Here is a 16279-nt window from a genome sequence, read left to right on the forward strand (position 1 = left end):
AAGTCACTATTACTTAGTTACTTATACGTAGGACATTGTGCTAATGATTTTACATACATAAACTCATTTTAACCTCACAACAAACTTGTGAGGCATAGTATTATCTACATTTTTACAGACCGATAAGCTGAGATTCATAAAATTAAATAACGTGCTGAATGTCACACAGGAAGTAAGTGGCATGATTTGATCCAAATCGCCTAAGGTAACAAATCCTTTATTTTTAATTATTTGTTTATTTGAAAGAGTTACACACAGAGAAGGAGAGGCAGAGAGAGAGAGAGAGAGAGGTTTTCCATCCACTGGTTCACTCCCCAATTGACCACAATGGCTGGAGCTGTGCCGATCCAAAGCCATGTGGGTGCAGGGACCCAAGAACTTGGGCCATCTTCTACTGCTTTCCCAAGCCATAGCAGAGAGCTGGACTAGAAGAGGAGCATCCGAGACTCGAATCAGCACCCATAAGGGATGCCGGCATTGCAGGTGGCGGCTTCACCCGCTACGCCCCAATGCCGGCCTCAGTCACAAATTCTCATCTCTTCCCTTAATCCTAAATTACCCCCCTTCTCACTGTGTGGTAGTTTTATTATCAGGATTATAATACTATACATTATAAATTCACATAGTTATTTGTTGTTTTATTGTGTTTGCTTCTGTGGTGTTTGGTTCTGATCTTGAGCACAGTCCAGTACATTTTCTATCACTCACTCATTTTTTTTAACTTTTATTTAATGAATATAGATTTCCAAAATACAGCTTATGGATTACATTGGCTTCCCCCCCTCCCCAATGACTTCCCTCCCACCCGCAACCCTCCCCTTTCCCTCTCCCTCCCCCCTTTCCATTCACATCAAGATTCATTTTCAATTCTCTTTATATACAGAAGATCAGTTTAGTATACAATAAGTAAAGATTTCAACAGTTTGCACCCACACAGAAACACAAAGTGAAAAATACTATTTGAGGACTCGTTATAGCATTAAATCTCAATGTACAGCACATTAAGGACAGAGATCCTACATGAGGAGTAAGTGCACAATGACTCCTGTTGTTGACTTTACAAATTGACACTCCTGTTTATGGCATCGGTAATCTCCCTATGCTCCAGTCATGAGTTTCCAAGGCTATGGAAGCCTTTTGAGTTCACTGACTCTTATCTTATTTAGACAAGGTCATAGTCAAAGTGGAAGTTCTCTCCTCCCTTCAGAGAAAGGTACCTCCTTCTTTGAAGACCTGTTCTTTCCACTGGGATCTCACTCACAGAGATCTTTCATTTAGGTCCCCTTTTTTTATCTTTTTGCCAGAGTGTCTTGGCTTTCCATGCCTGAAATACTCTCATCTGCTTTTCAGCCGGATCCGAATGCCTTTAGGGCTGATTCTGAGGCCAGAGTGCTATTTAGGACATCCACCATTCTATGAGTCTGCTGTGTATCTCGCTTCCCATGTTGGATTGCTCTCCCCTTTATTTATTCTATCGTTTAGTATTAGCAGGCACTAGACTTCTTTATGTGATCCCTTTGACTCTTAGTTCTTTCATTATGATCAATTGTATCACTCACTCATTTTTCTAAAGTTCGAATTCTACATAAGCATAGAAACTGATAAATTTAGTGCTGACTTACAAATGCCACATAGATACTGACCAAGTCCACAGGTCTGCTTTGAAGAGGTGTCCTTTCTTTATACATGTGTATTTGTGTGTGTGTATGTGTGTGTGTGTTATACAAGTTTCATGTATTTCCTTTATACCATTATAAGAACATAGTGGCGCTTCCCCTCCATCCTTCTTCCCACCCACTTCCCACTCCAACCCTTCCTCCCCCTCCCTCTCAGATTCCCACTCTTAATTTTTACAATGATCTTTTTTTTAGTACATCTAATGATTTTATAGTTAATGCTACCCTAAGTAAAAGAGTTCAACATATTTTTGAAGAGAAAACAAAACAAAACAAAATACTGTTTCTCAGCAAAAAAGACAAGGGCTATAAACCATCATTGATTCTCAAAATTTCTATTTCACTTCAATACATTATATTTCAGGTACTCCAAAAGAAATCGGTATATGAAACAGTTATCTGCATTGTCATGTTCATTACAGCACAATTCATAATAGCTAAGATATGGAATCAACCCAGATGTCCATCAACTGTTGACTGGAAAAAGAAATTATGGTATATATATATATATATATATATATACACATACTGGGTTGGCATATATATATATATATATATACACACACACACACACACACACACACACTATGAAGTACTACTCAGCTATAAAAAAATGAAATCTTGTCTTTTGCAACAAGATATATGCTACTGGAAATCATTATACTTAGTGAAATAAGCCAGTCCCAAAAAGACAGATATAATATCATGTTTTCCCTGATCAGAAATAACGAGTAGAGGTGTCCCTTTCAATGAGCTGATAGGTCTGCTCAACCCTACCCCTCTCCCAGCGCCTTTTCCATGAGGACTGATAAGCAGACACAACACGGAATATGAAGGGCAGCTCAATTATCCTGGCTCTAAACTGTTGCATTCCCTGCCCAAGGATTTCTAATTTTCTTAGGAAAAAATAAGTCCGAGGGGGTAGACATCCAGGGAATGGGTGAGGTGAGGGGTGAAGCAAAATGCACTGGTTACACTGAGCGGGAAGAGCTTTAGCTGCATCCCCCCTCGGGACCAAACAATAACCAAGCTGAATCAACGGAAGACCATCTTCTGTCATCTTAGAAGGAGGATTGTTATGAACAGCGGTCTTCCCTCAGAAGTCTGTTCCATAGAAAAACTGCTTTCTGTTCTTTTGGTATCCACTTCTGTGATGACCAGTCAGATGAAGTGCTGTCAGGGAACAAGAAACTGACTTAATTCAGGCCAGGAAAAGCATCCATTAAAACAGTCAGTCATCTGAAAGCTTAGCTGAGCAAACATCAAGGTGGCAATTATGAAGCCCCCAAGATCAAAAGAGAAAAATGTATGCTCTGGTCAAGCCCAAGGATGCTCCAGGGGCTTCCTACCTGGGACGTCCTGAACACTCCAAAGATGCAGGTGAGCAGAGCTCTGTCTGTAATCAGGAATAGTCGGTCTGCTGATCTGCAAATCTGCTGGAGAGTGTGGGTGGTTTTTAGTTGGACATCCTGTCATTTGTCTCCATCACTAGTGAACTTTGGAATGAAGTGTCCCTTCAATTTTATAGCTGAGAGAGGCCTCAGAGATTTATCTTCTTCTTTATCTAACTGATGAAGCTTCTCAGGCTTGAACAGACATAGGGGATTCAGTTTTTTGACTTTAATGAGGACACAAAGTACAAGTTCAGAAAACATTCTGGATTCTTCAGGATAGTGCTGAGTTTCGGGATAGGCTGTTTGTACCCATGAGTATACCTGTATTTGTCAGACATGTGTTCCAATATAGGATTTGGAAAACTGATCACCTTATGGCCAGAAAACAGTGTTCAGAAAATAAAGTGTTCACAACATCTGATTTGGCTTTGTACATCCATGCTGGGGCACACAAGCTGATGAAGGGAAAGATAACAGAAACAGTCATGACTCTTTTTCTTTTCTCATTTTTTAGCTTTCATGCAAACATGTGTTTTGAGGGAGAACTGTGGGCATCTGACAGTGCCTCTTTTATTTTTTTAAGATTTATTGATTTATTTGAAAGGCAGAGTTACAGAGAGGCAGAGGCAGAGACAGAGAGAGAGAGGTCTTCCATTCACTGGTTCAACGACCAGGGCAGGGCTGATCCAAAGTCAGGGACCCAGAGCTTCCTCCGGGTCTCCCACATGGGTGCAGGGGCCCAAGCACTTGAGCCTTCCTCAGCTGCTTTCCCAGGCACATTAGCAGAGTTGGATTGCAAGAGGAGCAGCCGGGACTTGAACTGGCACCCATATAACATGCCAGCACTTCAGGCAGCAGCTTAACTGCTACACCACAGCGCCAGCCTCCAGAGGTTCCTCTTGAACTATCGATAAAGGTAATGGCAGAAGGAAATTACAATTAGTGAAGAGGGAAAAAGAGGTGCATGTACTTGGAACAAAGTGAATCGGGATCAGAGCACATAGAATTTGCTGGAATATAGCAAATTGGAGAATTGATCTAAATATACAAGGTATGAAACTAGACTAGTGAAAGTTAGGGGTGGGAGACACATGCCAGGGGGACAAGAAGCAGGCAGTGAAAACGATGGTTTCCCAAAGAGCTATGATGCCTATAAGGAGCAATCTGTGATAGCAACCATCTAGGACTAAAGAAGGGTGTGGGGAGTGAGCTGCTGAGCCTGCTGCCCTTCCCCCTGGCTCTGCTACCTCTGTCCCAAAGTAATAGAGGCTAAGAGCCGTCCCATGGGATCAGACAAGAGAATTAATGGAGCAGAAGATGAAGAAAATGGTATAGAGCCCTCTTTGTGTAAGGAAAGGAAAACACACAATAAACTCGACAAATTTTCCATTAAGGCAAGCAGAAGGGAATAGCAAACCTTTGTATTAAGCCATAACCCTTTGTTTACACGGAAAGTAGAAATATGCAAACTCAGTTGCCGGCAGGTTACCCTTTCTCCTTCCTTATCCCTCTTCCTTCATGCAGCTCTCAACTATGCAAACATCCGGATCATAAGAGGACATTAAATATTGGTTGATGGCGTCTTAAAATCCAGGAACAACCCAGAAATGTTTACAAAGGGTGCCTGATGGACTCCTAATACTAAAACCATTGTAAGTTTAGACATCCTCAGTTAAAGGAAAATAGTCAGAACCTCTAAAGATTTTCTAAGCTAAATAATAATAAAACATTACTTGGTTCTAAAATTTTAAGCAGTGACTTGAGGGCATTTTCTTATATAATTGGCAGTTGTTTTTTAGCATAAGTATCATAGAGATAAAAATTTGATAGTAGTTAGGGAAAGATCATTCTATTTAGCATTACCTTCCTTTTTCCTCTTTGTACAATAAAAAGGGTGTGTGTGAATAGAGCCTGTTCAAATAATAAGCCTGTTCACTACTTAAACTGTGTGCCCAAAAATACCCTTCACTCACTGAGATTAACTGTAGCAGGTGCCTAGGACTGTTGCTTTTTTAAAAAATGAATATTGCTTCTGCCATTTTACAGGAAAGCAGTAAGAACAATACCACCAGAACACTAGCAATGTCAATGCTAGGGTTGAAAAGGGACGGAAGCTCAAGAACTAATAAATTTCTGTTTGTCCTTTCAGCTATTGTCTGGGTGACACTTGTCCCATCCCAATATCACCTTATGAAAAGGGTAACTGAGCACTTAGTACTTTGGGCTCCTCCATTTTTCTTTTTCTCTTCCATTCTTTCCTTTTTGTAGTTCTCTTTCCTATTACAGACTCTATGCCAAAGTTATGAAAATTGTGGCTCTTGGTCACTCGTGTATGTTTATATCTGATTACTATTTACTATAGTCTACTATAGTCTAACTATAAATATACATTTCTCCCCCAAACAGCTAAATTGTTAGCCACTTGACAAGGAACCACACATACAGATCTTCAAAATCCAAGCATGTAGCATAAGGATCACCACAAGCAGGAAGTGAATGGGTTGCTGATTTCAAAATGATTGAATGAATAAATAAATGAATCATTTTTGCCTCCAATTTAACCTGCTTGGAGGTCCTATTAGTCAGTTTTCAACACTGTGTTGACATACCTGAAGCAGCCTGACTTTATAAAGGAAAGGGTTTATTTTGCCTTACTGTTGTGGAAGTTCACGTCCAAGATCAGGCAGGCTCCAGTGGTTTGTTCTTTGGTGATAGTGCTCTTGCTGGCAGGGTTCTGAAGGGGTCCAAAGTATCGCATGGCAACAGAGGAAACACATGTGTCTGTCTCTCTTAAAAAGCCACCAGGACTCAATCCTGGGGACTCCACCCTAACGACTCAATCCAATCTAGTCACAACCCTAGGCCTGTCAGTGCTATTAATGTAAGACTTCGGATTTTCATTTCTACATGAGTTCAGGGACAAAATATTCGAACCATACCACTCTACATAGTGACAATGGAACCTAGGAAACTGTTCCATGTTGGCAATTCAATCTGCTATTGTTTGGTTTTACGGCTCATCTCTTTGTACTGAAATATAAACAGAAATCCTTCTTGTGTGTGTTTTGAGTTCTGACCATTTCATGTCAGTCTTTTCTTTCTGATCTCCCCAGGACAGGACATTGTTCCATCCTGTGAGCAACAGCTGTGTGGATTGCAACCCTGCAGAGAAGAAGATTTTCATGGCCAGATGTGACCCTTTCTCTGAGACTCAGCAGTGGATTTTTGAACACATTAATATGACTGTTTTAGAAACATTTAGCTACCACGTCAGCTCCTAGAAGAAAAGGAAGAAAGAAAGAGTGATTACCTACAGATTATAAACTCATTTCTAGCCAGCATCTGGGTCGAAGGAGTCAGGAATAACATTTCCTAGATCCAGGAAGCCTGGTTTAAAGATGTGTAAATGCCACGTCAAAGTAGGCTGTCTCGAAGAACTTCCTGCATCTGAAGAACTTGGCTGAGAACCTCACCAGCTGCTTCTGAGAACTTGAGACTAGCAGTTCCCTTGCTGGCCAAGGGCAGATTATTTAGGGACTTTTCAAAACAACTGCTGAGTTAATAAATCCTAGCATTTCTCAGGTCAAATCCTGCAGTAGTGAGTAGCTATGAATGGATACTATTAACTGGGTGGGAGGGGGGTGAAATAGAGTGCATGACAAGCTGAGGATACCACAGGTTCAGAACTAGCCACACTTGAGGAGTGAGCTGGACTCTGGTGCCATTCTCAGACTAAGAGTGGGTTAAGCAGGTTTAACCCTTAAAAGTGCTGCAGATGATTTTAGAGTGCTCATACCACTTTGTTTCCTTTGTTCTATTTTTAAACAAGGGTGCGATCCTGAGGTAAGACTTATTACTTCACGTAATAAAATGGGCTTGCAGTATGCCCCTGCTTCCGTTGACATTTGCCATTTTCCTTTCAGAGCAGAGGTGATTTATTGTTCATGGTGCCAAGGGACCCTAGGAAACTGTTCCATGTCCATGCTCCATAAGTCAGCCGAAGTTCTAATTCAGTGCTCTAGTACGAATCCGCTTAAAAACAGAAACAAAATCTATGCTACCAAGTTACTCCAAAGAAAGATTTCACAGAAGCAGCAAAACCATATAAGATTTAGGAGAGGGATTTCCCTAGGAAATCTCTTTTTACTTTTCTATTATTTTTAGAATTTTTAAAATCTGATGTTTGTCCAGTCATAATTTTTATTATAGAAGGAAATGGAGTGAGGTTGATGTAATTTGTTTAGGAGGTTCTTAAACCCAAATAAATCTACACTCCACGTGACATGGGAGAGTGGCTTGGTTCACTTTGATTCTGTTCAGTCAATGCTGGGAATTTAGATGTGGTTTTATTTGTTTGTGGTTTTGTTAGGTTGGTTTTTGTTTTGTTTTTTAAATATAATATTGATATTAATGGTGTTATTTTATTTGGAAGTCCATAAAAGGAATTACTGTTAATAAAGTGCTTCTGACACGATTTTCTGTTAATGGGGCAATATTTCAGGGTTGAAGAAAGGAATGATTGAAAAACTAAACAGAACGTTGCATCCCTAAAAGAACTTTTTGCTTTTCAGTAGTTTAGGATTGGAAGACTATGCAGGCATCAAAATGGGTCTCTAGAGGAAAAAATCATGCTCATCACACATTTCTCATGTTTTTTTTTCAGGTACAAAAATGTTTTTAATTTGCTTTTGTTTTTGTTTTAACTTGGTTTTCCTGTTAATAAAGTTTTATATATTGTTTTGAATATAGAGCATTGAATTTTAGAATTGAGAAGACTCATTGGACCTAGTCATTTGGTTTTTCACATGAATAACAAAAGCCCAAAGAGGCCAAACTCCTGGCATGGTTGATGGCTCTTTTGATTACTCATTCTGTGTTTTCCTCCTGTGCTGTGCGGCCCCATTCTGTTACCCAAAGTGGTCCCAGTTATTATTCTGATTTAACTTGAAATTTTTCATTCCACTTGATGACAATATCATGCCTCCTCAAGAATTCCCACAAAAGTAGCATTCACATTCACCAACTTTAATATATGAAGCCTCTTCTTGCAAATGTTCATGGTTTTGTTCTCTCTTCAAAACCTAATCAAAATGTCCAGTTAAACTGCCCTGCTAATAGTTGGGGAAGAGTTATTTCATTATCTTTACTGATTTTTCAAGCATTCTTTTGAAGACCTATTCTTTTTACAATGATTTCCATTGAGATATTTTGTATAGGTCAAGAGATCTTCAAGCATTCAAGATGCACTGTGGAGAAAATCAATAGTGAGAAATTAACCTGTGTGTTGAACAATTTCAGAGAGTGAGTGAAGATTTATCTCAAGTGTTCAGAGAGCAAGTTGGTTGTGGACTTAAATGTGCCTATAAAAATTCACGTTGTGTCATTAAACAGTTGACTGCTGTTTACAGTCCTACCTAACAGACAAGACATGGGTTCTGCAACCTAGAAAGCCCAAATTTGCAGTGATTTCTTCAGATTCTATGACTATGGGAAGGTAGCAAAACGGGCTTGGTTCTGTCCTTTGTGAAAGCCTGAATATTACATAGTTTCAGTGTGACACAGATAGATCAACCAAGATTGGTCTTCTGATCTTTCAGTGTAAGAATGTGATATAAGAAATTCAAATTGGGGCCGGCACATGGCATAGCAGATTTAACCGCCATCTGCAGCACTGGCATCCCATTTGGGTGTCAGTTCATTTCCCATCTGCTCCACTTCCAATCTGGCTCCCTGCTAATATGCTGGGAAAGCAGCAAAAGATGACCCAAATACTTGGGCCCCTGTACCCAAGTGGGAGACCCAGATGAAGCTCCTGGCTTCTGCCCGGCCCAGCCCTGGCTGTTGCAGCCATTTAGAGAGTGAGCCAGTGGACAGGAGGCTTCTCTATCTGCCCCTGCCTCTGCCTCTCTGTAACTCTGCCTTTGAAATAAATAAGGAAATCTTTAAAAAGAGAAATAAAAATTTAAAAAATATTTAATGGAAGCTTGAGAAATCAAAGAAAGCACATTTAAGGAGTCACCTCTAGTGCCACTGAAGATTGAGACTCCTTACTTGAAATAGAAATTCTGGCCGGTGCCGTGGCTCACTAGGCTAATCCTCAGCCTTGTGGCGCCAGCACACCGGGTTCTAGTCCCGGTCGGGGCGCCGGATTCTGTCCCAGTTGCCCCTCTTCCAGGCCAGCTCTCTGCTGTGGCCCGGGACAGCAGTGGAGGATGGCCCAAGTGCTTGGGCCCTGCACCCCATGGGAGACCAGGATAAGTACCTGGCTCCTGCCATCGGATCAGCGCGTTGTGCGGGCCACAGCGCACCGGCCGCGGCGGCCATTGGAGGGTGAACCAACGGCAAAAAGGAAGACCTTTCTCTCTGTCTCTCTCTCTCTCACTGTCCACTCTGCCTGTCAAAAATAAAAAAATTGAAAAAAAAGAAATTCTACCATTCTGAAAAGCATAAAACTGCATATATGTTTACATTTTTATTTGGTGAAGTCCCCATAAAATTCCTCATTCATAGAAATAACATGATTTGAAAATTGGAAGATAGCATACCATGCTACCTTTTAAACAGAATGAAAAGAAAAACATCATAAAGTTAATTTGGCCATGGAAATCACTACTTCTCCATAATAAACAGAAAATAGAAATATATAGAAATAAATAGAATATATAGAAATAAATAGAAAATAATTAATTTTTAAAATTTTTTATGTATTTTATGTATTTACAAAGAAAAGATGATGTTGTAAAATAATTATGAAATAATTTGACTTATAATTTTTCCAAGTCTAGATTAATAAAATAATCAAAAGGATTAACAATATACTATCATGTCTACTGTTACTTAGTTAAAAATATTAATATGGTCAACATGATTGTTTTTAAATGCATTCATTATATCAGAAACCTCAGTAAATAAAAGTAGTTCCAGGGTTATTTTGTGAATTGATATTATAAAACTTTATAAAATAAGTAAAAATGGATTTAAAGTTAATAGAAGAGGAACGTAGGCCCATTCTTTTCGTATTTCTTGCAAATCATGAAACCAAGGCCAACATGTAAAATCATTTCCTTGAGAGACAATTATATATTTTATAAGACAATGAGAGCCAAAATATAGAAAAGTGACTATCTATTTATGCTTCTAGCTCTCACACAGAGAACTTCTATCTCAATCTTTTGTAACTCTCTCCATAATGAAACGGCAAAAAAGACTTTATTGGAAGGACATCTTGGCGCTACAAAGTTATGGCAGGCCCATCAAAAGAGGCCATGGCACTTTGATTGCAAAGCCAGCCATCCAGCAGTCATGGAAGGTCACCCGGTCACTTCACACACCTGAGGACTCAGCAGAGAGTTGACGGCCAGGCTATGTCAGATATGCTTTGGACTTCCTACCTTACTTGTTAGAGTTCTTCCCGGAGGGAGGCCTTCCCCCAGGAAGGAACACTGGATTATTTCTCTTTCAGAATGTGGAACCATCCTCATCATATGACATTGTAAACACTGACCTGCTCCTAGGAGTCCATCCCATAAAATATCTTTAGGCTTCTTATCCTGGCAGGAATACAAGGCTGCAATGTGCTTACATAAGCAGGTGCTGCAGATATGCTGGAAATAAGACATTTCAAATAAATCATTAGAAAGAACACCTCAAAAGGAAAATATTTTGAGTGATTCCCTGTGATTCTGGGAGTAAATATAAATGATGAGAGGTAAATCATATCCGTAGACATGGGGTGTGCATAGCCCTCTCCATCTCCTCATCCACACGTTCTGCCCTTGCCATCATTACTCTCAGATGACACTACCAAGTGTAATTACTCTCCATGTGTGAAACTGTGGCGGAGGCCACTGAAGCGTGACAAGTGGCCGGTCCTTCCCATGCTGCCAACATTGGAAGATTGTTCTTTGATTTATGTCTATAGCCTTTGCTTGCAGAACTGGGAGCTGTTTGCAACTCTATTTGGTAGACTTGACATTGGCCTGAAGCTTTTATTCACTCATCTCTGCACTTGACGTACCAGACTGATGTGTCTGGTACTGTAGCCTCTCAGCAGCAGACAACAGCTCAGGCACATGTTTGATACTTCACTTCAGAGAAACCTGGAAGCATTTCTTCTCTCCCTCCTGCCTAAAGTTGCCCCCTTTAGCTCATTGTATAGCAGCTTCCCCGGGTTGCTGCAGTCCCCTACTCTCCATGTCTGCTCAGTTCAACAGAGTAGTACTGCAGACCTCAGTGCAGAAAGCCCGCTGCATTTCAGTCTTCCTGTGAATGATTGCATTCTGACATGACTCACCTAGGCATACGGAGGCAGTGTTCATACCAAGCTGTGTAGGTTGTGGTTTACCAGGTACAGTTCCTGGATTATCGCAACTGTTGCTGTGTGTCATTACTACCTCTGTCCCTTTTCACTCTTGAAAGGGTCCTAGTTCGGATACAAATTATATTGTTTCCCTATTTATAACCCACATGCTTGTTCATTTTATAATTCCTCTAGAGAAAATTAAAACACCCTTTGCTTATTAAGGCCTATGGTCAATAAGAAATCAGCCAGCATTATCCCATCCCTTCAAATAGCACTAAATGAAAACCAGTTTACTAATGACTCTATTGCATTCACATAGTTCTTTGCAAGTTGCCTAATGCAAGTTCTATCAAGAGTGGTTTTCCTAAGATTTTATTTATTTATTTATTTATTTATTTTAAAGTTAGAGTCACAGAGGTAGGGGAGACAGAGAGAGATCTTCCATCTGCTGGTTCACCCCTGCCACACACACACACACACACACACACACCAAACAGCTGCAACAGCCAGGGCTGTGCCAGGCCAAAGCCAGGAATCTGAAGCTTTCCCTGGGTCTCCCATGTGGGTACAGGGCCCCAACTCCCTAGGCCCATCCTCCGCTACCTTTCCAGGCCATTAGTGTGGAGCTGAACCAGAAGTGGAGGAGCCAAGACATGAACCAGCACCCATAAGAGAAGCTGGTATCACAGACCTCACCCCTACACCATAACTCTGGCCCCATGAGTTCTTATATTCAACTAAATCATTTTGCTGCATTGACAATTCTAATTTAAAATTATTTATTTGAAATCAACTAAGTCATTTTATACTTTCCCAAAGTGAAAACAATAGAGCCCCAACATGGACTATTACCCCTAATAATTTTCAAAATTATGGTAAGATAGACAATACACACATACTTACATACAAACATTTTATTTGTATGATTGATTTTGTTTTTAAAGCAATTTTCTATTTTTATCTCCTTTTATAATTACCTTTGTGTGTAGGTAGTATTACTGTCTTTATAAAGAAATTGAATAACCTGGAGTCAGGGGGCTTGCAAGGTCAAACTCACACAGCAACGTACAGCAGAAACAAGCCTAGAATTCAGGCCTTCTCACATTTAGGCCCCTGTTCCTTCTGTTCTCCATGGTACTTCATGCCACACTCGATGCTCATTCATCCACAGCAAAACCAAACATGAGGTATATTGAGTTACTTCAAAACAGTGTAATCACTTATTCCTTCAGACTTTCATTTTTGATCCCTTAATTATGCTTGATCCTGTCTGTACCTATGTGTTTTTGGTCATTTACCCACAGCTTACTAAAATAAGGACACAAAACTGAATCCAGGGTTAATCCCTCTTGAATCCAGGGTTAGTCCCTCTTAATGAGATTTCCAGGGAACTTTTAAAGAAGATATCAACTAAAGCTGTTTGCATAGCTCTAGATGATAAATCATAAAGCAAAAACTGAGTACTTGGTGATTATTAATGGATTCAGTCCCCAAGGATTAAAAAAATACCCAAACAGCCATGAAGCAAATAATTTTCACTTGTCTGGTAGTAAGTCTACAATTGATCTTCTTTCAATATTCTTATTTCTGAATAGTTTTGCCAAGTGTGTCTCTTAGAAATGTGAGGCCCTCTAGATGTACTGATTCTGTGTCTAAGGCAAGTTTTCTCTTCTGGTATTTGTTAAATATATTAGTTACTAGGTATCTTAGTCCATTTGGGCTACTATAAAAATGCCATAAACTGGATAGCTTGTAGATAATATAAATTTATTTTTCACAATTGTAGAGATAGATTTGAGTCTGGTGAGGACCAAATTTCTGGTTTATAGATAGCATCACCTTGCAGTGTTCACACATATGAAAGAGGTAAGGGACCTCTCAAGGTCTCTTTGATAACAGTATTCATCCCAATTATGAGAGTTTTTGCCTCATGACCTAATTACCACCAAAGACCCTTACCTCCTAATCATGTCAGGGACAGGATTTCAACAACTGAATATTTGGAGAACACAAGCATTTATACCACAGCACTAGGTCTTACCCCAAACTACTAAATCAGAACGTCTGGGCAATGCAGTAGATACAGACAATTCTACAGTTGAAGAGAGATGGGGCCCACATTGCGGTGCAGGAGGTTACAATGCCAGCATTCCATATGGATGATGATTTGAGTCCCAGCTACTGCACTGCTGATCCAGCTCTCTTGCTAATGCAGCTGGGAAAGCAGCGAAAGACGACCTAGGTTCTTGGGGCCCTGCCACCCATGTGGGAGACGTGGATGGAGCGCCAAGCTCTTGCAAGCGGTCTTGCCCCAGCTCTTGGGGTTATTTGGGGAATGAACCAGTGGATGGAAGATCTCTCATTCTGTCTCTCTCTCTCCCTCTCTGTAACTCTACCTTTCAAATAAATAAATCTTTTAAAAAGGAGAAAGAAATAATAAATGGCTTTGTGCCCCAGCTCTTAATTTCTTATTGTTAATAAGTTCAGCTTAATTCTCTGACATCATTGTCTTCCTCATCTATATAGACTACAGATATCAAGAAGGAGTGGCTGTAATCCATATCTAAATCACTTTGAGAGAAACATATCTAAGAACAGTTTATTTTGAAAATCCTCTGGTTTTTATAAGGTCAGTTGTTGTTAAACTTTAGAGTTTTTGCACCTGGAAGAATTATTAAAACACATTACTTAGCCACATTTCACTGATTTTCTGATTCATTTGCTCTGAGATAGGGCCCAAGATTTTGTATTTCCAACAAGTTTCTAATGATGCTGATGTTGATAGCCTGGGGTCTATGGTTTTTTTAAAAAACTTATTGGGACCGCTGCTGTGGTGCAGCGGGTTAACACCTTGGCTTGAAGCTCCGGCATCCCATATGGGCGCCAGTTCAAGTCCCAGCTGCTCCACTTCTGATCCAGCTCTCTGCTATGGCCTGGGAAAGCAGTAGAAGATGGCCCAAGTCCTTGGGCCCCTGCACCCGTGTTGGAGACCCAGAAGAAGCTCCTGGCTCCTGGCTTCAGATCGGCGCAGCTCTGGCTGTTGCAGCCGGTTGAGGAGTGAACCAGAGGATGACAAACCTCTCTCTCTCTCTCTCTCTCTCTCTCTCTCTCTCTGCCTTTCCTCTCTCTGTATAACTCTGACTTCCAAATAAATCTTTAAAAAAAAGTTATTTATTGTATTTGAAAGACAGAGAGAAGGGGGGAGAGAGAGAGAGAGCTCTTCCTTCTACTGGTTCACTTTCCAAATGCTTGCAACCCCAGCAATAGGCCAGGCTAAAGTCAGAACTCCATCCAGGTCACCCATGTGGGTGGCAGAGGCCCACGCACTTGAACATCATCCACTTCCTCGCAGGATGCATTAGCAGGAAGTTGGATCAAAAGTGAAGGATCCAGAACTCAAATCAGCCCTCTGATATGGAATTCAGGAGTCAAAATGTCCCTGGGGTCCATACTTTGTATGTCATTGGCTTAGACCAATAGACTCACCATTTTGAAAATACTTGTATTATGTATTTGCTTGAAAGGCAGAATGACAGAGAGAGAGAGAGATCTTCCATTTGCTGATTTACTCCTAAATGGCCACAACTGTCAGGACTGGGCTAGGATGAAGCCAGGAGTCAGATGCTTCTTCCATGTGTCCCACATGAGTGGCAGAGGCCAAACTTCTTGGGCCATCTTTCTGCTGCTTTTCCAAGCCATTAGCAAGCAGCTTGATCAGAAGTGGAACAGTTTGGGTTATTAACATGTGCCCATATAGGGTGCTGTCATTGCAGGCTATGACTTAACAGGCTATGCCATATTGCTAGCCCCAAAAGACCTTGTTTTAAAAAAGGGTTTATTTTATTTATTTGAAAGGTAACAGTTACAGAGAGAGGTAGAGACAGAGAGAAATCTTTTATCCACTGGTTCACTCCGCAAATGCCTGCAAAATCTAGGGCTTGTCCAGACTAAAGATCCAGGGAGTTCCTCTGGGTCTCCTACATGGGTGCAGAAGCCTAAGGACTTGGGCCATCTTCCACTGCTTTCTCTGGCACATTAGTAGGGAGCTGGATCGAAGTGGAGCATCGAGGTCCTGAACTAGCATCCCTGTGGGATGCCAGTGCTGCATGAGGTAGCTTTAAAAACTATGCCAGAACGCCCCCTGAAAATACCTTTTAAAATATAATTTTGTTAATGTTGAATGTGTTTAAAAACTGTTAATGAAATCCCAACAAATTTGAAATTTAAAAGAGCATAGCTCAACCCAGTAAATATGTACAGCTGGACAGGCATTCCTCTCCTACAGCTCTATCAAGTAGGATCGTGGAACTAAAAAAAAAACAAGAACAGGCAATATTACGATACCATAGTAGATATAATTTTAATCACTAAAATTCCTCAATCAAAGTATAATGAATAAGTCAAATCCCCTACTATAAGTGCTTGGCATAGAGCATCATATTAATAATTTAATTATTATTGTCACTTCCTCTGAACTCTATAATATCTCTAATAGTATTAAAAATTAAAAGAAGGCATAGTCTGATTAATAATTTACTCTATATTGGTTTTGAGCATTATCAGCCCTTCTACTTTAGACAATGCTTTTTCTCAAGTTCTATTTTGAGAAAAAAATGTTCATTTCTGCTAGTAAATACCTGGTCAAACTCATTCAAATGGATTGTGCAGCTATGACTCAGCTATGGTTCCTCCATCTTTGGAAAACTCTTCAAGCTGAGTTAAATGTCTACTAAGCAAAATAATATCTCACCACATTCAACTCAGTTCAGTAGCATCGTTAGAAATAGTTGCAGAAGCTAAAGAACAGATTAAAATTCCTGCCATGCTGGAACTGATTCACTTAGATTTTTAACTTTGTTTCCATTGAAAATAAATTCTAAGATCTTCTTTAAAAGTTATTCCTACCT

The 16279-nt window shown here is 40.2% G+C and overlaps 1 protein-coding gene across 1 annotated transcript in view; it reads left to right on the top strand.

Moving 5' to 3' along the window:
* Positions 1-7907, top strand: part of GALNTL6 (polypeptide N-acetylgalactosaminyltransferase like 6) — a 1246993-nt gene extending 1239086 nt beyond the window's left edge. The window contains exon 13 of the mRNA XM_002709470.5: positions 6184-7907. Coding sequence (XP_002709516.1) covers positions 6184-6351 — 168 coding nt within the window. The 3' untranslated portion in view covers positions 6352-7907. The remainder of the gene's footprint in view (positions 1-6183) is intronic.
* The last annotated feature ends 8372 nt before the right edge of the window (positions 7908-16279 follow it).

The sequence above is a fragment of the Oryctolagus cuniculus genome, chromosome 2 (genome assembly GCF_051225735.1).
Source record: "Oryctolagus cuniculus isolate XC-2025 breed Fujian yellow rabbit chromosome 2, ASM5122573v1, whole genome shotgun sequence".
NCBI lineage: Eukaryota > Metazoa > Chordata > Mammalia > Lagomorpha > Leporidae > Oryctolagus > Oryctolagus cuniculus.